This window comes from Galeopterus variegatus, unplaced genomic scaffold (assembly GCF_000696425.1).
Source record: "Galeopterus variegatus unplaced genomic scaffold, G_variegatus-3.0.2 Scaffold1027, whole genome shotgun sequence".
Taxonomy (NCBI): Eukaryota; Metazoa; Chordata; class Mammalia; order Dermoptera; family Cynocephalidae; genus Galeopterus; species Galeopterus variegatus.
Window position 1 is genome coordinate 232437 of NW_007727138.1, and position 26377 is coordinate 258813.

A 26377-nucleotide genomic window follows, 5' to 3' on the forward strand; every position below is an offset into this window, starting at 1 on the left:
GCTTCTAAGTATCCTCCCCGCTGTCTGGCTTCTCTAAGGGAACCCATCCCATTTAACTTATTTTCTGAGGGACAGAGTAATGCACAAGTGTTTCCTAGATGGAGCATCCCATAATTAGTGTCATGAACCTGGGCAACACATGGGAATGGGAGACACAAGTCTTCTTTGGGTTAAGAAGGGAAGGTGAAGGGGCTACCTGGACAGGAGAGCCCAAGGCTACACATTTAGTGACAAACTTCTGTGGTTCATGGTTTTTTCTGTTCTTTGTGAAAATTATTAAGTAAATTTATTTACTTAGATGATTCTTTAAAAACATCATCACAAAGAAAGAATAATATCTGCTTTCTCTTGTTTTAAAAATGTTTCATCTGATCAGTCTGAGATTGTATTTGAAAACACTTTCAAACAACTTAGGAAATATGAAAACAGAATAAAAGGCCTATTGTTGTCCTCTCTGGGGAAAGGATATGAACTGAAACCTGGAGGATGAGAAAGAAGAGCCCATAGGGCTATTCTGTACTGTTGTCTTAGTTCAGGCTGCTTTAACAAACTACTGTAGAGTGGGTGGTTTGTAACCAACAGAAATTTTATTCGCACATTTCTGGAGGCTGGAAGTTCAAGATCAAGGTTGTCAGCATGGTCAGGTCCTGCAGGCTGCAGTCTTTTCCTTTTTCTCACAGGTGAGAGTGAGAAGGAGCTCTCTGAAGTCCCTCTTTAAGGGCTCTAATCCCATTCATGAGGGCTCCACCCTCATGACCTAATCACCTCCCAAATGACCTTCTAATACTATCACATTGGCGGTTGGGATCTTAATATATGCATTTTGGACTTTGGGGAGGATACAAACATTTAATCCATTGCAGTTGTACAGGTTGTAGCTTGCTGGGTGCCTGACTAGTGAAAGAAAGGGGCTGAAATCCAGTTTTTCTTCAGTGTATCAAGCCAGACACCCCAGCATGGGACTAGTTTCACAGAGAGGGAGGGACCTTTATCTACTTGTCACAAAGGTGCCATATGGCTGTCTTCCTGACAGCAGGGGCAGAGTATTGGGAATGGCAATTGCAAAAGCCTGGAGCAACAACTCCATTCACTTCCCCACCTTGAGTGTCCCTCGATAACCAATATTTAAAGCACAAATGGCATTTTTTACATAGCCTTACAGTCTATTTTTTTATTCCTAGCATTTAATACACTGACAATGGGGAGGGGTTATTCAACCCATCTTTGTTGAATTACTGAATGAATTAATGATTCATGGTTATATTTCTATATAAGTCAGAGAACTTTATACTAGAGTATGTGGCCAGAGAGCTCCCTCTCAAACAGTAATTCTCAAATATGGGCCTCTTGATGGGCAGCAAATTATCAGAAAACACCAGCCATTTCTGCGGTTCCTATGAGCAAATGACTAACAATCCTTAAAGACTTTAATTTTCACTATGACTAAGAGCTATTTACAAGTAATATACTAAGTAATTTATTTTTAAGTATAGCATTTGTAAATTTAAATTAGTATGTTACTAGATTTTCTTGAAGACTTAATCGGTTTTTACAGTGGAGTCTGGCTGCTATCTACTGTTTGCAAACACTTACTGAGTGTGTGCTCACCTGGTCATAGGAAATCTCATAATATACAAGAAGAATAATGTATTAGCAGCCGTGAGCTTTTCATGGTTTCCGGTTGCTGCCATTGTGCATTTTAAAGATAAATTCCTGTGGGTTAAACTTCATAATCAGTTTAGTTTGTTGTGGTTTGTTGGGCTAACCCACAGAGGGGACATAATGCATATCCTTGGTTTATAATTTTCAACAACTAGCTTTTAAGACACATCATCAACATGCTGATTCTAGAGCAGAATTATACATAATCCCTTCAAAATATGATGAAAAGTATACTTCATTTGTGATAGTCTGCCCGAGATTTGTTTTTGTGTGGTACTTGAATTACTTGGATTATTGCTTCTTGGCCTTTTGGCTAAGATTGAGTGTGGAATTACTTGGATTATACTATCAAAGTAAGTGTAATAAAATTACTGGATTTTAAAAAATTTATAAGGTATAGTTTTATAACAAAATCATAAATATCACTACAGGGTCTTCTCTTATGAAGTAAAAGCAGTTCACAAAAGCTGCTGGCAACAAATTTACTGATTTTCTTTTCTTTTTCTTTCAATTTTTTATCACCATGTTCCTTTTCAGAGTGGGGATGGGTGAGATAGGCCTTCTGTCCCACCACACTGAGCTAGGTTCAAAAAATTTGAGATCAGATGCTGTAAAGTAGTGCTTGCTGGTCTTCACAAGAGTGGAAGAGGAAAGAATGTACAAGGGCTTTTGTAAACTCATTCCCACTGCTACGAAATACAAAACAAAAACAGCTCAAAAATTTGTGTCCTCTTATGAAGGACCCACCATTTCTTTATACATAAAAAATGATTCTCTAACACCCAGTAATCAGAACTGGGACTAGGGTAGGCAAGTGAGGCTCTCACCTTCGGTGAAAAGTTTAATGGGGTGCCAAAAAACTCAGTAAGCAAGATACACTATATTTTAATTAATTTATTTATTTATTTTTCCTTTTTTTGTCTTTTTTCGTGACCGGTAATGGGATCGCAACCTTCGGTGTCGCGCCCGCACCACTCTCAACCAGTGAGCGGACCGGTCTCTATATGGGATCTGAACCCTCAGCGGGAGCGCCGCCGTGCTGCCAAGCGCCACACTCTACCGAGTGCGCCACCGGGCTGGCCCTAATTTATTGTTTTTAAAAAATCAAAATTAATGCAAAAAAATCCATGATGAAGAATATATCAACATTTCAAATGAGGACAGAATCTGACTCTGCAGCTGCATGACCCAGCCTCATCCACTTCTCTCTAATCCTAGCCCTGCACAGTATATTAGGGACATTAGGTTAATTCTGGATAATTAGTATAATAGTCACCATCTTGACAAACTGAGGTGACTTATTAAAAAGTAACACTTCTTCCTCAGTCATTTGGTAAAATCATGCCCTATCATGTTAACAAGCTGCTTAGCACTGTCCTATGCTCTAGTTGGGAAAAAATGCATTGTGATTAAAGACTTCAAATACATGCAAGCTTGACTCCTTTGAGGTTCATTCATCTTTAATTACTATCATGCCCTTGCTAGTTTTAACCTGCCCTCTCTATTGAAAGACAGAGAAGCATACATACAGGGAGAGTTGAAGAAAAGTGAAAACAGTGTGCTGAGAAGGGAAATTAGCATGGTCTGGCTGAGAAACAAGCCTAGGATGACTTTTTGGTGACATCAGTGTTTCAAAATGGAGTTCAATGGATTAAGATGGTGACAAGTGACAACATCTTATGAAAGCAAAGAGACAATTGTTTCTCCGAGGTTAATTCTGATAGATTTTAAGAAATGATTGAAAAGTGGGAGTGTCAAGAATGTTGCGGAAAAGGACCCATGAAATCTTACACTGTTTTCTTTCCAAGGAAGAGAAGTGAGAATGGATGTAGGCATGTGTGCCCCTGAGTCTTCAGGAGCACAGATTGACAACTGTTCCGAGGAGGTGTTTATTGCAAGAATGGATAATCAAGATGAGGCTAAAAAAAACTCCCACTTCCCTTTTCCCCCCAAAAAGTGTGTCCTTAGGCTCTACAAAGGAAGAAAATTAGCAAATATCTAAATTAACAAATATCTGTGGAATAGAACAGAACTGAGAATACTTTTTCTAGCATAAGTTTGACTATGCATCAAATGGATCCCGATAAGGAAGAAGTAAAAATCTCTAACAAACATAATTTATTAACATGGAAGGAAATGAAAGAATCACCCACAATCACAGACAAATGTGAGAGTTAAATGGCACTGTAAGGAAGATAAAATATGACCAGGACCAGAGGATCTGAGACTTGGGGGGAGACAGTGAAGCTAACGATTATAAAAGAAAATTTTAAAAAACTATATTATGGAAGTGTTCAAACATTTACAAAGATCAAGAGAATAGTATAATGAACCCTCATGTACCCATCACTTGGCTTCAACAATGAATCAACTCATGACCAGTTGGTTTCATCTATTCCCACTCCCCTGGATTATTTTGATATAAATACCAAATGATTATTTCATTTATACACATTTCAACGTGTATTACTAATAGATAAGTACTCTTTAAAAAATATTACCTTAATCCATTATCAAACCTAAAATTTAATAGTAATTCTTCAACAACAAGATTTTTCCAATTGTCTCATTAAAACAAAATAGTTTGAATAAGAATCCAAAAGATTACAGTTAGTTGATATGTCTTCTATTTTTTTTTAATCTTATCCCTCCCTGCTCTTTTTTTCATTTTGCAGTTATTTTTTGAAGAAACTATGTTGTTTATCCCATATAATTGCACATATTTTGGATTTTTCTGATTACATTTTCATAATGTGAAGCACAGATTTCATAATGTGAAATGTCATTTCATAATGTCTTTCCTGTAAACTAGTAATTAATTGTAAGACCTTCCTCTGATTCAGATTCAATTATTTTTGATAAGAATATTTCATAAGTGCAGGTGTGTACCTATATATACAACGCCTGGCTGTCTCTCTTTTTGAGAGACATTAGTGAACATTAGCTACATCTGTTATTTCACCGGGCATTGCAAAATGGTGATATTCTATAATTCTTTATTAATAGTGTCATGCTATCATTATTTCTTTATTGACTACTGCTATAAGGAAAATAAAGAGTATTAAAATAAGAGGGAACATGTTAATATCTCTCCCATATATGAGGGGTCTTCAAAAAGTTCATGGGAAGATTCGGATGATCTTTTAATTGTATTCTTCCACAAATTTGTTGAAGTACCTTTGTGTATAAATATATATATATTAAAAAAATTAAAATATTGATCTTGTCCTATCTGTCTCTTGTGCCCACTGCCCTGTTTTTCCTTCTTTCTACAAGTAAAGTGATGTGATCTGATTTACCTTTCTTTTTATGATTGTTCTGGCTTCTCGGAAGAGAACAGACTATGTGTGGACAAGAGTGGAAGCTGGAAGTCAGATTAGGTGTTAACCCAGATAAGAGATGGTGGTGGCTTGTGCCAGGATGGTAGCAATAGAGGAGATAAGAAGTAGTTGGTTTTGGAATGTATTTTGAAAGTAGAGTTGATGAAATTTGCTGAGGAATTAAATGTAGGGATGTGAGAGAAAGAGAGGACTCAAGGATGACTCTAGATTTAGGCCTAAGCATCTGAAAGAAGTGGTTGTAGTTGACTCATATGAAAAAGATGTGGTTGGATCAGGTTCATAGGGGAGGAATGGGAGCTCAGAAGGGATAAAGAATGAACAGCTGTGGGCTCATAGCTAATAGAAGGACAATGTTCATGCTACTGAATGGATTGATGTCAGCAGGAGGGAGATATTTGAGAGTGGTTTGAAGGGCTCTATGCATTGACCTGTCTTTTCATTAATGATTGGAGTATTTTGCCATTGACACAATGCTCAGTATAAGCTGATATGTTGTGTGACAAAACAGAGTTCAAGGGGGATCTTGATAATTCTAGGGTAGAATGAACCAAGTAAGATGAAATTAACCTAAACAAAGTCTTGCAAATTTGAGCTGCCCAGGTAGTATCTATTTGAGGAATAGCATCGTTATTAAAACACAGTGTGCAAATAGATCTGGTTCAAAATCCCAACCTGCCCCTATTTAGTTATGTTCCCTTGACTAAGTCAAATAACTTCTCTTATTTATAAAATGGTACAGTAATACCTTGCTCAAAGGGTTGTTGTGAAAATTAAATGAAACAATAAAGCACTTACGCTGCCTAGATCTTTCTTTCTGTTCCTTATTATTTTTTTAAAAATTAGGTATTAGGGGCTGGCCCCGTGGCTCACTCGGGAGAGTGCGGTGCTGGTAGCCCTGAGGCCACGGATTTGGATCCTATATAGGGAGGCTGGTGTGCTGACTGGCTGAGCATGGTGCAGACAACACCGTGCCGAGGGTTGCGATCCCCTTACTGGTCAGAAAAAAAAAAAAAATAGAAAAAAGAAAAAAAATTAGGTATTAGCAAAAATTGTAGGGGGCACTTTTTAAGTGCCTCTTGAAATAATATTAGGACTAGAGATTTTTTAGGATTTGAAACATTACTTCCCCAGAATAAGTTTTCTTGTTGGCCCTTCCAAACCCACCTGAATAAGTCAGCCCTCTTCTCTTTATCTTTTCCACCTCTCCTTTTACCTCTTTCTGCCTTAAGATTAATAACCAATTTTATTTTTTCTATCATATTTTGTTACTCTCTTATAATATTTGTTTACAACCTTTTTGACTTTATGTGACATCTTGGAACAGTTTCCAGGGCTTTTTGTTTTTCTCTATTTTTTTATCGAGACATAATTTACATACAATAAAATTCACCAATTTTAATTATACAATTTGATGAGAATTGACAAATGTGTACACCATCAACAATTATAGAACACTTGGGCCTACACTTTAAAAATCTTCTAGGTGAAAATAATTAAATTTCTGAACATGCTTGTAAATGACACATTTGTAAGTTATACAAATATAATTTTATTCAGCATAAAATGAGAAATGAAGAATACATTTAAGAATAGTTATTAAGAAGGGTGAGAGAATTTTAAAAAATCTATTAGATCATTTTCTTGTCTTCCTTTGTCCTCTAAATAAAATAAAATGCTTGCAGAAAATTAAAAACCTGCTAAGAATTAATGTGATTTCAGAATACTTAGGGCTCTATCTGTAAGTGCTGATGAGAATCAGCATACTAATTCATTTTTTTCTCCTTTTTTCTTTTTAAATAAATAAATATATGTGTATATATATATATTTTCTCCTTTGGAGAACCCATTTATATCTATGTCTAAGGGAATGTCCCCTCCCTATGAAAATCCCTATGGAAATAGAAATTCAAACATCAACAAACTTTTGGTACTGTAAGAGTTTCCTGGTAGGGATGGCTGACAAAATGGCCCTACGATCCCCTACGATTTTCCTTCCTCCTGAGAGTTCCCTCACTTTCATTACCACTGTTCCTCCCACTAGACCCCAGAGGTGTACTGCTCCAACTGTGGGTAAAAATCCCTTCTCTCGTTTCTTTGTAGCAGAGCTTAGAACTTTTTAAAAAAGAACTAAAACAAACAAACCAGCAAATAAAACAAAAATGGCTTAAAAAGAAACAGAAAAACCTATGAGAGAGACGAGAATATTTATTTCAGCTTGCTCTATAAAATATTGTTTAGGGTTCTAATGTTAACATAGCCATGTTATAGGTTGAGTAGAGGTTTTTCTTTCTCCAGTACTAAAGGTAGACAGGTAGTAAGGGTTACCTTGCTCAGTCCACAGGGAGCCCTCTCTTTCAAGGTTTCCCAGTTGAGGAATACCCTCCTTCAGTAGGAGACTGACAACCAGAATGACCACATTCTTCAAGGGAGGCCATTGCTCAGCAGATTGAAGAGACCCCCTGCCTAATAGCCACTATTAATATCAAATTACTGGCCTAATAATAACTGTAATATTCATTCAAGAAAAATTAATACTCAGCTCAGAATTGTGAGCGACTTAACACATCTCTATATAGGTAACTTTCAAATCTATATTTCTAGCTCAAACTTATTCATTCTTTCTCTCGTTTATCCAGTCAACAAATAATAATATGTTTATTGGGTATATTGTGAAGTTTTGATCCGTGTATACATTGTAATAAGATTCAGTCAAGCTAATTAACATATCCACCACCTCACCAACTTATTTTTTGCGGTGAGGACATTAAAAATCTATTCTTTTAGTAATTTAAAATATACGTTATTACAAACTGTGGCCACCATGCAGGGCAATAGATCAGTAAAACTTACTCCTCCAGTCTAACTGAAACATTGTATCCTTTGATCAACCTCTCCCTTTCCCCATTCCTCTTTCACTGTCCTTTCCTCCCAGCTTCTACTTTCCCACCTTTCTACTGTTTCTATGAGATTGACTTTTTTAGATTATAAATGAGATCATACAGTATTTGTCTTTCTGTGCCTGACTTATTTCATTTGGCATAATTGTCCTCCCGTTTCATCCATATTATTGCAAATGACAGAATTTCTTTCTTTTTTAAGGCTGAACAGTATTCCATTGTGTACATATGCCACATTTACTTTATCAGTTCATTCACTGATGGACACTTAGGTTGCTTCTGTATCTTGGCTATCATGAATAATGTATTCAGTCAATGTTTCTTGAGCACCATTGTGCTAGGGGGCAAACAAGACAGACATGACACTGACCCTCATGGAACCTGCATTAACAGAGGTAGGCAGACATTAAAAAATTATGAGTTGGTAAGTACTATAAAGGAAGACTGCAGGGTATTATGGGTGGTCTATAAGAAGATCTAACTTAATTGGGTTGATTGGGGAAGGCTTCCTGGAGGAAGTGACATTGAAGTGTGACTTGAAGGATGAACAGCCAGCCAGGCATGTTGAGGTGTGTGTGTCAGATTAAAAGGAGGAGCAGGGAAGAATACTAAACAGAGGGCACAGCATATGCAAGGAATGCTAGGAGCTTAGACAGGGGAGAGGTCGACTTGAAATGAACCTGCCAAAGAGGTCAGGAATTAAATCATGCTGGGCCACGTTATGACTTTCACACCTCTATTCTTAGAGCAGTAGGAAGCCATGGAAAACAGGAAAGGACATGATCACATTTGTATTTGGGTGAGAGTAAATAATAAGAATAAGAATAAGAATAAAGGTAGCTAAAACTACAGTTCTTATGGGCCAGGCGCTGTTCTAAGTGCTTTTCATACATTAATTAATATGCACTTCACACAAACCCTATGAATCAAGTGCTGTTTTGGTGCCTAAATTATAAGTGAGGAAACTGAGGTATGCAGATAGATTATCTAACCTGTCCAAGATCATACAACTAAGAAGTGGCAGAGCCGAGATGTGAGGAGACCAGTCAAGATGCTGTTTAGAATTACTAGCAAAAGGTGCTCAGGGCTTGGACTGGGGTGATGACAGTGGGGAGGCCTTAGGGTAATAGGGTTAAGATAAACATGGACTGTGAAATTTATAGGACTTATATCCAAAGCACTACATTTCTAATTGCCTCTACATTTCAACTTGACTCTCTTGCTGTTGCCTCAATTTTCTACCAAAACCCTTTCCCACCTATTTTTCCTATTCTTGTTATGATATCATTATTTCAGTTATTCAGACCCAAGCCCTCAACGTAATTTTTTTCTTTCTTTCTCTCCCTTCTTGTCAGTGAGTGAGCAGTCACAAAGCCCATGCCAGTTACCTTTTGCAAAGTCTTCACAATTTACCTGTCATTCCCATCCTGATGTCTTGCCTATGAAAAGTTTGAATGCAGGTCTATTCATGCAGAAGGCTAGTGACAGACTTTCTCAGCTGAGCCCAGCAACTTCATCTTGATCCTGGATCCGACCCTCAGCTGCACCAACTGGGAAAATGGGTTTGGGGAGCACACCACCTTAACTATGAGATAGGAATGGTTTAAGATATGATAGAAAAGGACAGGAGGGAGAGCTAATGGGACGAGAAAAAGAGAAATAATCACAGCTAGGAGAATCTGAAAAATCTGGTTTCCTGGAAGCCAAATTCCTGCTAAGGTCATACTCTAGCTCATAGGATTTCCTATTGATCAAAATGCCTTCTGCTTTTCTCTGGCTGAAACATTAGTGTCCCAGGTTTTACTATCAAGACAGGATAATGACATACAAATATTTACTGATTAAATATAAATATAGAAAGCACTGAGAGTCTTTCCAAATGGAGGGAATAGCATACTCTCTAGTTCTTATATTTGTTTTCCTGTTTTATTACACCCATGTATTGAATCTATGTATCGGTTATTTTATTTATACTATCTCAGTTAATCTTCAGAATAATCCTACAAGATAGGTATTAATATTCATCCCTCCTTCCTTTCCAAGTGAAAAAAATGGAGTCAGAGAGTTGCAGTGATTGATCAGAGGTTACACAGTTAGAAAGTGGCAGAGCCAGAATTCAGATTGGGCTATGTCTGACCCTAAAGCCTATGTTTTAGCCACTACAACCCACTGCCTCTCAGAGCATAGAGGCATAGGATTCTTTTTTTTTTTTTTTTTTCCTTTTTGTCTTTTTTCGTGACCGGCCACGGATCGCAACCCTCAGTGTGGCGCCCGTACCGGACCAGGACCGGCTACGGGATCGCAACCCTCGGTGTTGCTCCCGCACCTCGCTCAGCCAGTGAGTGGCCGGTCTGCACGTGGGATCCGACCCCTCGGCGGGAGCGCCGCCGTGCTTCCCAAGCGGCGCACTGTAGCAGTGCGCCACCGGGCTGGCCCGAGGCATAGGATTCTTAAAAATATATTCTTAGAAATTTTAACATCTTAAGCTTAGAATTGAAAGCAGTGATGTGTTTAATGAATATTCTCTGACAGTCTATTTAAGGTCAAGGAATTTGAAAATGGCATTTTATGTTGAAAATATCCTCTAAACTTTCTCTTACTGGGTGGTTCTATGACATTATTTCAGTTGTTTTGACTCCAAGTAAAAAGAGAAGATGGTCAATAAATGCCCTTGTATACATGTAAGGACCACAGTTAGTGAAGCTATTGCAGTATTGTTCATGTGGGTCTGTAGGGTTTGAAAACAATCTTTTCTGCCCATTTTAGGGAGGAAGTCATTATTATTTTTTTGTTTTTTGTTTTGTTGTTGTTTTTGTTTCTGTGTTTTTGTTTTGTTATATATATTTTTCAGAAGCTATGCATTTTATTTAGAGATGCTTAGACACAAGGTATAGTTTATAAAAATAAATTCTTATAAAAAATTAATGACATTATCAGAGATATTTCTATAGTAATTATCTGACTCTGGATTTCATTATAAATGGCTTCTATACGTATGTCCAATCATTTCTTGTGCAGTGCAGTGTGAGACTATTAAATTCTATTTACTTGACTAACAGCTAATCTAGGCATAAATATAAAATAAATCAGTCAGAATAATAGAGGTGAAAAATATAATGAAAGAGTAAAATGTGCTTAAAGCAAACAAGTACGTGTTAGTGTGTTTATAAGTTGCTTCTATTATAAACAAATTAATTGCTAAAATGCACTCTTACACTAACATGGTGATTATGATTATAATTTTAGCTCTGCTTTTATGGCATATAAAAATAACTATTAAAATTGGTACGAGTTAATTGGCTGACACAAGAATGGTAAATAATAACTCTGGTATATTTATATTTCTACTTTTTAAAGCTATACATATACACATTCAAATGTGTTACATACATGTGAAACATAATTCCTGTAGCTGCCACATTTTTGTATTGCTAGTAATTCAGATTTCCTCCCTACCTAGTACTCTATCAAAAAAGTTGTTTAAATAAAAAACTGAAACAAAATCCTGTGCCACTTCTGATGTAAACTAAAATCAGTTTATGTAGATCAGCTTTTGTATCAGGAAGCCTTTCTTGCCTTGTCCCTATCAGGTAATAGTTACACAGTTTATTTCAAGGGTTTAAATAAGAAAACCCAAAGGTTCTTCTTTTCTAAGCCTTCCCTTTCATTTAAAGTAAATTTCTCTCTTGAAGTTATATGATGCAGAGGTGAGGAACATGGATGCTGGAATCCTACTGGCTGCATTGAATCCCAGCCCTGCCACTTTCTGACTGTGATCTATGGCAGGTTACATAGTCCCCTGTGTTTCATTTTCCTCATGGGGATGATAGCAATGCTTGTCTCATAGGGTTGCTGTGATGATGAAGTAAATAAATTCTAGTGCCTTAAATACAGAAAGCACTATATAAATAGTCATTATTATTGTACAACTTAAGTTTTACTTAATGTTTATTTTATTAAAGTACAATATGCATGCAGAAAGGTACTCATAAGTGTTCAGCTCACTAAAATTTTCAAAGCTGAACAATCCTGTATAACCAGCACGTAAATTATAAAACAGAAACAAGTACCCCAAAAGCCTTCCTCATGCCCACTTCTAATAACCAGCACTCTCTAGCAGTAACCAATATCCTGACTTCTGATTAGTTTCAGTAATGGCTATTTGTTAAGCCTTGATATTACAGCAATTGATAAAGGATCTAGTGTAGAAGCATTTTGTTGTTTGTTTAATATCTAAGACTTAAGCCTATTTGCTGATGAGTCTTTTAACATACATTTTGTTTTTTAGATTGAAAAAGCTCCTTGAACAAGAAAAGGCTTACCAAGCCCGCAAAGAAAAGGAAAACGCTAAGCGGCTCAATAAACTAAGAGATGAGCTTGTCAAACTCAAGTCCTTTGCACTCATGCTGGTGGATGAAAGACAAATGCATATTGAGCAACTTGGCCTGCAAAGCCAGAAAGTACAGGATCTTACTCAGAAATTGAGGGAAGAAGAAGAAAAGCTCAAAGCCATTACTTCCAAATCCAAAGAAGACAGACAGAAATTGCTCAAGTTGGAAGTGGATTTTGAACACAAGGCATCAAGGTTTTCTCAAGAGCATGAAGAGATGAATGCTAAATTGGCTAATCAAGAGTCTCACAACAGGCAACTTAGACTCAAGTTGGTTGGGTTAACTCAAAGAATCGAGGAGCTAGAAGAGACCAACAAAAATCTTCAAAAGGCAGAGGAAGAACTTCAGGAATTAAGAGATAAAATTGCCAAAGGGGAATGTGGAAACTCTAGCCTCATGGCAGAAGTGGAAAATCTCCGAAAGCGCGTGCTTGAAATGGAGGGTAAAGACGAGGAGATCACTAAAACTGAATCCCAGTGCAGAGAATTGAGGAAGAAGCTTCAGGAGGAAGAACACCATAGTAAGGAGCTCAAACTTGAAGTTGAGAAGTTACAGAAGAGAATGTCTGAACTGGAGAAGTTGGAAGAAGCATTTAGCAAGAGTAAATCTGAATGTACCCAGCTACATTTAAATCTGGAGAAAGAAAAGAACTTAACCAAAGATCTGCTAAATGAATTGGAGGTGGTCAAGAGTCGAGTTAAAGAACTTGAATGTTCAGAAAGTAGATTGGAAAAGGCTGAATTAAGCCTAAAAGATGATCTTACAAAGTTGAAGTCATTTACGGTGATGCTTGTTGATGAAAGGAAAAATATGATGGAAAAAATAAAGCAAGAAGAGAGAAAAGTGGATGGACTCAATAAAAATTTTAAGGTGGAACAAGGAAAGGTTATGGATGTAACTGAAAAACTAATTGAAGAAAGCAAAAAGCTTTTAAAACTGAAATCTGAAATGGAAGAAAAGGTATACAATTTGACAAAAGAGAGGGATGAGTTGATTGGCAAACTGAAAAGTGAAGAAGAAAAATCCTCTGAATTAAGCTGCAGTGTTGACTTATTAAAGAAGAGACTTGATGGTATAGAAGAGGTGGAAAGAGAAATAACAAGAGGAAGGTCTCGAAAAGGACCTGAGCTCACCTGCCCAGAAGACAATAAGATTAAGGAACTAACACTTGAAATTGAGCGACTGAAGAAACGTCTCCAACAATTAGAAGTGGTCGAAGGGGATTTAATGAAGACGGAGGATGAGTATGATCAACTGGAGCAGAAATTTAGGACTGAGCAGGATAAAGCTAACTTCCTCTCTCAACAACTAGAGGAGATCAAGCACCAGATCGCCAAGAACAAAGCAATAGAGAAAGGTGAGGTCGTGAGCCAGGAAGCTGAGCTAAGACACAGATTTCGGTTGGAAGAAGCTAAGAGTCGAGACTTAAAAGCCGAAGTGCAAGCTCTGAAAGAGAAGATTCACGAATTAATGAACAAAGAAGATCAGCTTTCCCAGCTCCAGGTAGATTATTCTGTCCTTCAACAGAGATTTATGGAAGAAGAAAATAAGAACAAAAGCATGGGGCAGGAGGTCCTCAGTCTGACCAAAGAGTTGGAGCTCTCTAAGCGCTACAGCCGAGCCCTTCGCCCCAGTGTGAACGGAAGAAGAATGGTGGATGTGCCGGTGACGTCCACAGGGGTGCAGACCGACGCGGTCAGCAGCGACGCCGCGGAGGAAGAAACGCCCGCTGTGTTCATTCGCAAGTCCTTCCAAGAAGAAAATCACATCATGAGCAATCTTCGACAGGTGGGACTGAAAAAACCCATGGAGCGATCCTCTGTTCTAGACAGGTATCCTCCCGCTGCAAATGAGCTCACCATGAGAAAGTCTTGGATTCCATGGATGAGGAAAAGGGAAAACGGCCCGTCAATCACTCAGGAGAAAGGCCCTCGCACAAACTGCAGTCCAGGGCACCCGGGAGAGCTCGTCCTCTCGCCGAAGCAGGGCCAGCCCCTGCATATTCGCGTGACACCAGACCACGAGAACAGTACTGCGACTTTGGAAATAACGAGCCCGACATCTGAAGAGTTTTTTTCTAGTACCACCGTCATTCCTACCTTAGGGAATCAGAAACCAAGGATAACCATTATTCCATCACCAAATGTTATGTCTCAAAAACCAAAAACTGGAGATACTGCTCTTGGCACAGAACGAGCCATGTCCCCAGTCACAATTACTACATATTCCAGAGAGAAGACCCCAGAAAGTGTAAGAGGCACGTTTGTGGACAGGCCTACATCCCCCATTCAGATAATGACAGTGTCTACATCAGCAGCACCAGCTGAGATTGCAGTTTCTCCTGAATCCCAGGAAATGCCCATAGGAAGGACTATCCTCAAAGTCACCCCGGAAAAACAGACTGTGTCAACTCCAATACGGAAATACAATGCCAATGCCAATATCATAACCACGGAAGACAATAAAATTCACATTCACTTAGGTTCTCAGTTTAAACGATCCCCTGGGACTTTAGCTGAAGGAGTAAGTCCAGTCATTACTGTCCGACCACTCAACACGACAGCTGAAAAGGAGGTTTCCACTGGCACCGTCCTTCGGTCCCCCAGGAACCATCTCTCTTCACGACCGGGTGCGAGCAAAGTGACAAGCACTATCACCATAACACCGGTCACAAACTCATCCACCCGAGGAACCCAGTCGGTGGTGAGTAGAAGAGGTTCCAAAGTGCAAGCCAGTGGAGGGAGGGAAAAGTGAGCGGTGAGACTAACCCAGCACTCATAGTAAAACAAAACCATATGCCTCTTGCTCTACCTGAACCCACCAACAGATGTTTCCTAGAACACTGTCTACGCAGACCTAATATTTTGATAATTTGGGCCAACTTTGAGGGAAAATTTCATTTATTTATGTCAATTATGAAGACCCTTCAAAATACTTGCAAAGATGGCCTCTTTGAGATGGTAGCCAGTTTTAAAATTCATACAGTAACTATTGATAGTCATCTTTGTACCACACAAATATGTATAATAAATTATATTTCAATAAAAAAATTCAATTTTTATGTTTAAAGTACTTTTTAAAATGGAGACTGGGGGAAATGGTCAACATGAAGAAAGAATTAAAACCATTACTAGGTTATATTTCCATAATCTAAAATATTCGATATGTGATTATGCATGGCCATAGTATACTGTATTCCAAAAATAAGATTAAAAGATTTTAATACAAAAAAACTTTTTAAAAGTAAAAAGGAAGTATTTGTATGTCTAAAAACTATATTTCAAGTAATCGTATCTTGCGTCGGGCCGGCCTGTGGCTCACTCGGTAGAGTGCGGTGCTGATAACACCAAGGCCACGGGTTCGGATCCCATATAGGGATGGCCGGTTCGCTCACTGGGTGAGCGTGGTGCTGACAACACCAAGTCGAGGGTTAAGATCCCCTTACCGGTCATCTTTAAAAAAAAAAAAAATCGTATCTTGCGGAGAGAAGGTGTTTCATAAATATTTATGTAACAACTTGCTGGAAGGCAAATGAATGATTATAAAAAAGCACAACCAAAGTACAAAAATCAGAGCTTAAAAATTAATTCTGTTTTTCAAAACACTTCCAGTGATTGTCTTCGTTTGTTGGGGAGAAATTGGTAAATGTAACTAGAGAAGAATATGTGCTATTTAGATATTAATTTCAGCTAATTAAATTATGATTCCTAGACTGAACAAATTCTACAGCATATATTAAAATCTTTTAAGTAATACAGGAAACTCATAATTTAAGCATAGAAACTGTGGCTTAATTTCCCATATCCTCAATATAATTTACTTTAATTCCCTGAGCACGTAGACTCAAAACAGACATCAAAATATGAATTACTCATTGCTTTGCCAGTAAAGCTTTTAGTTATTGGCTCTATAGGAGCCAAGTAGCATTCACCCTTCTCAAATGGTTCAATACTGCATTTTAGGCAACACAGAGCAAAACTTGGTTGTTCAGGGTCCTGCTTCTTTCTGCTGCATTTTATTAAAAAAAATAGTGAGGTGTAAACCATTGTAACTTAGAGCAGATTTTCTGCTGTAACATATTCCCATTTTAAGGGTCAGATCAAGATAGCCTTACCGTTTGTAGCAACATTTTTGACTACTGATTTAAACCCCATACACAAATAAGATTTCAAAACAAGTATCAAAGCTTTCTAAAGCCTGAATGATGGCCCACTTATTTTAGGTATATCAGATTCCATAAAATCACGGACAACAAAAGGTTTGAGACACCCCTCTTAAAATTTAAACAGTGAGGCTAGTTCATTTGTGCATTTATTCATTCAACATTTGTTGAGTGTCAGCTACACTTTAGGCATGGGGTTAGGGGCTGTCATGCAAAGAGGACTTTAGAAGTTCTTGACTTAGTGGGAGAGGCAGGACTGGAAGGTACTTAGTGGTTCCATGACAGAGGTATGTGCAGGGGAACCACCAGAGAATGCTTCACAGAGGAGGAGGTTTTTACAGATGAGGGATTTTCAAGAAAGAGAAGGGAAACGGTATATTGACAGAACAGCATGTGCAAAGGCATGACAATGGGAAGGAGCCTGTCATGTTTGGGAAATGGCGAACTGTCCCATTGTGCTGCTGCAGTTGGGCATGGGAAGAAAATGCAAGAGCAGAAAATGGAGAAGTGAACTGGAGTCAGATATAGAAAGGAGGCCCATGTCTTATTATGAAATTGACATTTATTTTATCTTATTTTAAATTCAATTTTATTTATTTTTGTGGGGCACAGTGTCAATACATGCATACCCTGCACAATGATTCACTTAGGGTAGACAGCATAGTTTTTTCCCCATTAGTTCATCCCTGATCTTCCCCCCAACCCCTACTCCTCCCAGCCTCTTGGTAACCATTATTCTACTCTCCACTATTTTTTTTAAACATGCAAAGATTAACATCCTTATTGTGACAGGATCTCTTAAAAATGATTTAGAAAAATCTAAGCAGAAATTTGGTGAAGGACATCAGCAGATAAGTCACACATCCCAAAGAAACACCCATGGTTGGTAAGTACATTCTAGAATGTGATTTCAGGCAGGGCCAGGGTTGGCCCAGCCACCGTCTCAGGATCCCCTGTGTGGCTGTTTCCATTTCTGGACTGGATGTTCAGCAGGGATGGGGCTAAGGCCCATGGCCCCTGTCTCCCAGGTCCACCTGAGCACTGGGCTGGCTCTCTAGCTGGCCTGGATGTGCAGTGGTAGGGGTGGGGCTAGGGCCTATGGCACCTGTTGAAATTGACATTTAATCTCATAGAGTAGTTAAAGGGAGCCACTGAAAGGGTAATGATCATGAGAAAAACATTACATTGATTATGTTTTAGAAAGATGTCTAGAAAATAGTTTAAAGGATAAGTTGGAGGGAACAGAGCCTAAGGACAGGGCTGCTGTTGCAATTCTCGAGGCTAGAGATGATGTAGCCTTGAACTTTGGTAGTGAAAACAAGGACAAAGATACATTGAAGATAAAATTGAAAAGATTTCATGACAAATTGAGTATAGAGGATGACTCTGGGGTTTCTGCTTTGGCTGTCTGGGTGAATAGGATGAGAAATATAGGGAGACTAACTGTTTGGGGAGGAGATAAGGAAAATTTGGGGCATGCTATAGCTGAGATGCTTGGGGGACACTGAAAATGTCCAACAATTAGTTAGAAATACAGATCTGCATTTCAGGAGAGTACTGAAGCCTAGAGGCCTTAGGGCTTGGACCCATGGAGTAATAATGAAGGCAATTCTCAGGGAGAATGTAAAAAATTAAAAGAGGGTTGAGAATGGAAAATGGCAACATTCAAATTTAGAAGGCTGGCAAGGTAGAACAGGGAGCCAGTAAGAATGACAATGGGAACTTCTAACGTCCTCTTTGCATGTCAGTGCCTAACCCCATACCTAAAGTGTAGCTGACACTCAACAAATGTTGAATGAATAAATGCACAAATGAACTAGCCTCATTGTTTAAATTCTAAGAGGGGTGTCCCAAACCTTTTGTTGTCCTTGACTTATGGGATCTGATACACCTAAAATAAGTGGGCCATTATTCAGGCTTTAGAAAGCTTAGCAGAGACAGGAGGTAAATTGGTAAGACTCATATAACAAATCACAGCAAGCGAGTGTCAGGAGCACTTTAAGAAAGAAAGTGTGTCCAGAGTGACAATAAAAAATGAGGAGTCTGAGGTCATTTTATCTGAAATGGAGGAAAGGAGGAAGAGTGGAGATAATTTGGAAGACAATAGGAGTAAAGGTGCCTGAGTTTTTTTCTGGTGGCCTATATTTTCTCTGTGAAATTGGAGTTAAGACCATCTTCAGTTAGAGTAGGGGAGGTAGGTTAGTGCTTGAGAAGAGAAAGTTTAGCACGGATGTTTCAAAAGAGGGGATAGGGAGGTAATCAGAGGGGATAAGATACCAACTCCAAGTCTCGTTAATTTTTTTTTTTTTTTTTTTGGCAGCTGGCTGGTACAGGCATGGAATCCTGGACCTTGGTGTTATCGGCACCATGCTCAAACCAACTGAGCTAATCAGGGGAAGGGTTATCTGTGGTGTTCCCGGTCCAAACAATAGTTCTGCTACTATTCAGTTTGATGGCATATCCAGGGGGAACTCACCGACATTTCCCTTGTGTCTGTATTTTCTCTCTTACAGGCAGGACAAGACGGGTCATCCCAACGGCCTACACCCACCCGCATTCCTATGTCAAAAGGTATGAAAGCAGGAAAGCCAGTAGTGACAGCCCCAGGAGCAGGAAATCTGACCAAATTCGAGCCTCGAGCTGAGACTCAGTCTATGAAAATAGAGCTGAAGAAATCTGCAGCCAGCAGCGCTACCTCTCTTGGAGGGGGGAAGGGCTGAGGGCAGTGGCTAAGGGGGTATGTTGTGCAGATGCTACTGCTGCCGTGAAAACGAACCTTCCTGTGTTTGTGCCAACTCTTTACATGGACTAATTTAAGTTTTAAATACCTTGTTTATAAAATAACCAACTAATAGCCATGTGTCTTTCCTATTTTGTGAATTTGTTTTGATGCTGGAGAACAGAACTAATTAGCAAAACTACTGTTTGGCATGTGGTTTGTTGAGAACACAGTGCCTGGCTTCTAGTCCCGGCTTTGCTTCTAGCAAGTGGACCTATCAATTAACCCATCTGAGCCTCAGTTTCATCAGTATGATGTGGGAGCTGGATCACATGCTCTCCAAGGCTGGCTCCCATTTTTCCTAATTTAACAGGCCTTGTTCCACAATAATTTTTTTATTTTTCAAAAATTTTATTATGAAATAGGACATAGTTTAACAATTGTCATTTGCCTCTATCAAATCCTGAATTTGCTTTATGTGCTGGAAAAAAACATCTCATACCTATTGCAGGGCTTGAACCTCTAAAATTTTGCAAAAATGAAAGCCTCTAAGATGATTTCAGAAAATAATTTGAATAAAATTAATAAAAATTAATAAAATTCAAATGAAATAAAGTAAAATTAAATAAAATTAATAAAATGCAAATGAAATACAGAATCCTAAAAACAGAGTTTTACTTATTTGTGTGTGTCTGTGTGTATTGTAGAAGTTTTGGCCACTTCCAAAAGATTCCCAGAATTTCTTAGACAATTTTAGAACCATTAATGTCAGACTAATGCTCTATTCAAGTGTACAATTGATTTTAATTGTGGAGCAGTTTGAATAGAGCTGCCAAATGGCCCTTTATAGCTCAACAGAGATTGTGATGGATAGAAAATAGTAGAAAGTAAATTCTGATACATTAATGCCAAGAAAAAAATGCTGTCATGCATAGATTAATTGATTTCAAATATTTTCCTCAGTTAAGTGTGAACCTGACTTGCAAATGTAGAACCAGTTCATGTGTGCGTGCGTGTGTGTGTGTGTGTGTGTGTGAGGTGTGGAGAAGTGGATTATCATTCCTTTCAGTTTTACTTGTGTTTGAATCATTTTCTTTAATTTTCAAGCATGTTTTAATAAGCATGAAACAGAGTGTGAATGCAAAATGCCAGGTGTAAATGTGAGATTAACCATGTTAAAGTGGACATTGTGCTTTGTAGTCACATAACCACATATGAGCTCAAGGCTAGTAACCCACAGCTTGGCACACAAGGTCACATGCAGGCTGCACCTTTGCCAAAATTTTTCATTCAATTGGGTGAACTTTAAAAAAATACAATAACAGAGTTACAGGTTTTTATTTTTCTATTTCTAAATTGTGAGGGTTCCAAAATTATATGGCTATCACCTGCTTTTGATATTTGGAAAAAGGCAGATTAAAAAAAAAAAAGATGTGTAATTAGTCTTTAGCTCATGAATCAACATGTCTCATGATAAAGAAGCTCTTCTCTGAGTTATCTTCCATGCTGGATTTTCTATCCCTTTCAGAACTTGGACTTGAATTATATGTAGCGTTGGTAGATGTAGATTCCTTATAGTATTCATGTTCACTTCAATCAGATTGCTGTTGCCCACCGCTCATCAAATAGCATATGCATTAAAAAATGTTGAGCAACCATGTTAAAGAAATACCATAATAATGAAATTTCAAGGTTGAAGGAGAGAGACCAAGAAAAAAATACCATTTATGAAACATGATTTTGGACAAGTTTAAACAAGAGAGCTTGCCATTTAGAATACTGACTTGCATTTTCTTAAAAGGGGATTTTTTTTTCTGTTTCAAAAAGTGGACATCCAACCCTTTCAAAAACAAGAACATTCTCTGTTTTTACTAATGCCTACCTGGCATTTGTGAAGTATTTAGTGTTACTGTACCATAACATATTGTATTTGAGCAAACGAGGATGTCGAACCAAACACTGCATTCTTTCTTGACTCCACCTGCCAGAACCAAATGCTGCATTCTATTTGACTCCACCTGCCATTCTTCAGTGACTTTCATCATAATCTTATTGTCACTTGCTGCTGTTTTTGCTTTTACCTGCTCACACCATGCTTCCATCATTTCCTCCTGGAAGTCTACTCCATCTGCAGGGAGAGTGCTCTGCAAAGCTTAACGGTGCATGTACAGGATGTTTAGACATCTAGATCTTGGAATAGCGCCACCTACAAAGTACAACTGTTAAGAAAACTTGGCAGAACAGCACATATTCACTTTTCAGAAATGATAAAGAGCAACCATCATGGTAGTTTTTCTTTGTAATTTTAGAACCAACCAACTCTACATTTATTGGATAGCTTTGTTTTAAACCATATAGGAGAAATGAGATCCACTGGGGATAGGAGGTGGAGGATTAAACGCACTCCAATTCCAGCTTCCATATGTGAATATAATGCTTTTAAGATGCAATTTACTGTGCCTTTGTAGGAGTGAATGGGATTAAAAGTTTAGAATCTTTTCTCTGTCCTGAGATGCATTGCATAGTATAATAAAAATGGGTCTCACCATGGCTGAGGTGTACATCTGCTGTTCGGGTCCCACTCTGAAAAACTCCAAGGGGATGGGGGATTGGAGAGTGGGAGGTGTGTGCCATTTTCACAGACTTCAATATGATGGTGCCTCCTAGGGTGAAGTAACATACAAGTTACAGAGGAGACCCTGGTCCACCCTGGCTGAGAATAATTTTAATGTGTTAACTATTTTAGCACACTATGACTGTGACCACCTCACATGCTTGGTCCCAGGAATGTTCCAATATGGGACATGGCCCTAAGAGTGTTTATCATTTCTTGAAAATGTGAACTTCATATCAAAGTCATCTGCTTAAACAGGGGTTTTCAGTTACTAGTGTTTCTATTATATTTCCAGTGAGGATTGTTTGATGAGTGGCAATTGGGCTCTCTCTAGAGATTTTAGTGTATTTAATTGAGGGTGTTACCAGACCTCTTACTTGAATGTCTTCTAGAAAGAAGTGAAGAAATAGTTTTGATGTGTAGTGTGGGGAGAGTATAATTTCAGGGAAATGAAAACATGCCCAAGAATGAAAATGTCAAAAGATTAGAATTTCTCATTCCCTCACAGATTCAGAATACTGGGGAAAGAGTGAGACATTTCTAATTGGGAAAACCACGGGGATATAGATAAGAACACATCATATGTCGGAGGCTGGAGGGCAGGGAGAGAGGACGAGGTAATGAGATAGGCATAGAGAAGATTACCCCATAAAGAGAAACATATAATTCCAAAATTTCTCCAACCCAGATAAAGTTTAGTGCTTCCTTTCTACCTCCTCTCCAGGGTCTCCTCATTGGTTATCTCTTCATTCTCTGCTGTTTCAACGTCTTTTTACCTGCTGTTTGCACACAGGATATAAATATGCTCTGGCCACTTCCATTTTTGCAAAATTCTTATTTTAACTGTGCAGTGCTCTATAGCTACTGCCTCGTTTCCTTCCATGCCCAGTTAAGCTACTGACAGAACACTCAACATTTTCTGCCTCCACTTTAGCACTTCACATTTATTCCTTAATTATTTTTTATTTTTATTAAAGGAATTCATATACATAGTTAAAATATCATCTAGTGCTAAAAGACAATGAAGACAGCTATTCCTCACCTTTTCTCCCTTATCCCTGCTTTTTCCCTGGAGAAAACCACTTCCAACTCTTAGCTGTTTGTTCTATCTCCATATTTCTAAATAATGTGCTGTCCTCTTTTTTTTTCTTTTGGCACCTGGCCAGTACAGGGATGGAATCTTGGACCTTGGTGTTATCAGCACCATGCTCTAACCAGTTGGGCTAACACACCAGCCCTTTGACTTTTTATTTCTAGATTTTAGATATCTTTTATCTTCCTATTATCACCTTAATGGCTGAAGATCTAGCCCTCTCACTTGTCCCCTCTGCTTCCCTACTCTGTTTGAACTGGTTGTCCTCTAGGTCTGCTGTGTAGCTGTTGTCCTTTTGCCTATGTTGAATCCTCTATTTCTCTGATTCTTTATCTTCTACTTCTTTTATCTATCTATCTATCTATCTATCTATCTATCTATCTATCTATCTATCTATCTATCTATCTATCTATCTATCTATCTTTTGAAGTACATCTTCCAGTAGGTTCTACAGAGAAAAATCTTCCAGTAGCTTCTTTGGGCAGGCTATCTGCATTCTGGGAACAGGTCAGAGGAGGTGAGATGAGAATCTCACGGTCCAGTGTGTAAACTTTTCACCCTCTGCATTGAATCTATGCTGCCCATTCTTGTGTCTATGTCTGGAACTTCTTAGGTCATTTTTTCCAGAAAATAAACCTCTATTCTCTGGTAAGGGTGAGAGTAGAGTTGGGTTGCGCTCTTTTCCCTCAATGATTAAGACATCTAATCTTTGATTCTCCTTTTACCTCCCTGACTGCTCTGCCTCAGTCTCCCTTACTGGCTGCTTATTTTATGCATACATGTTAAGGATTGATGTTCCCCACGTCTATCAAAAGCCATTTTCCTACTCTACGTGCTTGCTCTGATTATTTTACATACTCTCATGGCTTCAATTATCACCCATATGCTGATGACTCCCAAGCCTCTATCTCCAACTTAACTCATCTAAAAACCATTCTCAACACCTTCCCATTCCTCTTCCAAGTCTTCTCCTTCTCTTACTACTCTCTACCTGACCTACCCATCACCCAAGTAGAAACCTCGTAGACACCTAGGTCCCTCCTTCTTCATCAGCCCTCAAGTGGACTCATTCAGCAAATCCTGGTTATTCTAACCCCACCTTTCTCCAGCAGCCAAACACACCTTTCTATTTCCCCCACTCCTGCCTAAACTGCAGCTTTAATTACTTCTCATCTGGGTTACTTCAATTCCCTCCTAACTGGTCTCATAATCTCCAGCCTCAAAACTCTTGAAAAGCTCACCAGTTAGCTCAGTTGGTTAGAGCATGGTGTTATAACACCAAGGTCAAGGGTTCAGATCGACATACCAGCCAGTTGCAACAACTACAAAACCTCTTGGATTCATTTCTCATTCTATTTTCCAAAGTGCAAGTTGATCTATTTGAAAATCTTCCAAGACTTCTCATTACCTACAGACTACAATGCCAACTCCTTGGTATGGCACTTGAGGCTCCCCGTGACTGGGCTTTCTACCTCCCCACTCTTCTGACAGGTCCCTTTCCTTTAGGTGGACCCCTGCACTACAGGCTTATGAAATTGCTTGAATAACAGCCCATGCCACCCTTCTATGACTTGCTTAATTTGTTCTTTCTCCCTGAATTGCTCTTTCTCCTACTTTTCTTTCTGGTGGATATGTTCTTCTGTGTTCAAAATTTCTTTTACAAACATTGCCTCCTCTAGGAAGATAAACAATTATTTCAGAATCTATCCTGGGCTTTAAAGGTCCATCTATTGCTGAAGAAAGCTTGGCGCTCAATGTAGAGAAACAAAACTAGTGGCTGAAGGACAGCAGGAAGTGGGGCAAGAAAGAGGTGCTCTTGATTCCTCCCTCTGTCTGTAATACAAACCTGTGAGAATGTCATGGAATGAACTAACAAGTCATGTGAGAACACGGTCGTAAAGAGATGCTGAAATTAGAGAAATCCAGGTACTGTCATCTGGATGTTGAAAGTTGCTTCAATTTCCTTCCAAAGGCATAATGACAAGTAATGGATGTAAAACAGCCAGGAGTTCTGAAATGGGGAGGTCTCACCTCTGCAGTCACCATGTGCGTGAAGGAGGCCTGAGAGCTTTCTGTGAAGTATAAACATATTTGCATGAATTACAAATAACCTTGTCCTCACCTTGACTCCCCCAGAGGAACACAAAGAGCACTTTGGAAAAGAGAGTTTCATGACTTTGTCATGCACTTCAGGTTCAGGAAGGATCGACCCTCCAAAATAGGACAGAGAGGCTCTCATTTCAAGGATACCACCAACAGCAGGATTAAGGATAGATATCAGTGACTGGACCCTTAGCTCAGTTGGCTAGAGTGCAGTTCTGTAACACCAAGGTCAAGGGTTCAGGTCCCTGTACTGGCCAGCTGCCAAAAAATAAAAAGGACAGATATCAAGGTGAACATCCAGACAAGGAGGGTTGCCTAGATATCTGAGAGGACTGAAAACCTGGAGATTGAAGAAATACTCTCTTCCACCACCAAAAGGCTGTGTAACCTTTGGCAAATCTCCTTACCTTGGCTTATGGTTTAGCATTTAGCTATAATCTTTTATGATTCTGGCATTCCTCTTTAAAGTCATCATATGATACACTTCACTGTTCTTTAGCAAGCAGCTTATATGATCCTGCCACAATGATTTTACTAAGAACTAATGATTACTTGCTTATCTGATAAAAGTACTTTTGGCCTCTCTACTTGTGGTAATGTTATTATGTAGTTGTGATGGACAGAATTGCAAAGTCACAGAGCTGGTTAGAGTTGAACCAGAGTGTACACATCAGGAGGATAATTACTTCTATTATTAAAGAAGGAAAAGAACAACACTCTCAAAAAATAAAAACTAAAAAAAAAAAAAAAAAAGGAAAAACCCTGAAGCTTAGAGATGTCTAACCATATTATTAATGCTAAAGCCAGGATCGAAAATCAGTTCCTCAGTTTCTCCCAGTACGTTATTCATTAAGATGTTATCAGTCATAACTGTGATTATGGTAAAACTCCTGCAACCTGGTGAGGTTAAAGGTATGTTTTGGGCTCTTGGTAGAGTGGAAAATGTTTTAGAAGGAAACAAATAAACTATTAAGTGGTTGAGCAACCCCAAGAGAGTTTATATCATCTGGTTCAAAAGTTTCCTAGAGCAAATGACAATACTAATTAGTGGAAGTATTTTTAATTAGCTGAGTTGAATCCAAAAGCAGGAATACAAGTCCAAGTCAACAGAGGAAGTTTATTGAACTTCCTATTTAAAACAGATGTTTTAACAGAACTCTGATTAATTTCTGTATGTGATGATAACAGGACTATACTCTGAGGCAGTTTATGAAAATGAAAAACTTAAAAGTACACAATATCTAAGCAATCCTCCTTCTAAAAGGTAAAGAATGTAGGACATTTTTTGCAGTGGGTAAATTTTTCTAAGGGCAGCAATTTCAAAGCTGAGGTTTGGTAGCTGGAGGAGAGGAAGCACAGCCTTAAGCCAGTACCTCTCGGCAGAGTCCCTGGTGG

At 38.6% G+C, this 26377-nt stretch overlaps 1 protein-coding gene across 1 annotated transcript in view; it reads left to right on the forward strand.

Moving 5' to 3' along the window:
- Positions 1-19307, forward strand: part of FILIP1 (filamin A interacting protein 1) — a 179316-nt gene extending 160009 nt beyond the window's left edge. The window contains exons 5-6 of the mRNA XM_008574281.1: positions 12189-14994; positions 18967-19307. Coding sequence (XP_008572503.1) covers positions 12189-14994; positions 18967-19173 — 3013 coding nt within the window. The 3' untranslated portion in view covers positions 19174-19307. The remainder of the gene's footprint in view (positions 1-12188; positions 14995-18966) is intronic.
- Positions 19308-26377: the final 7070 nt, after the last annotated feature.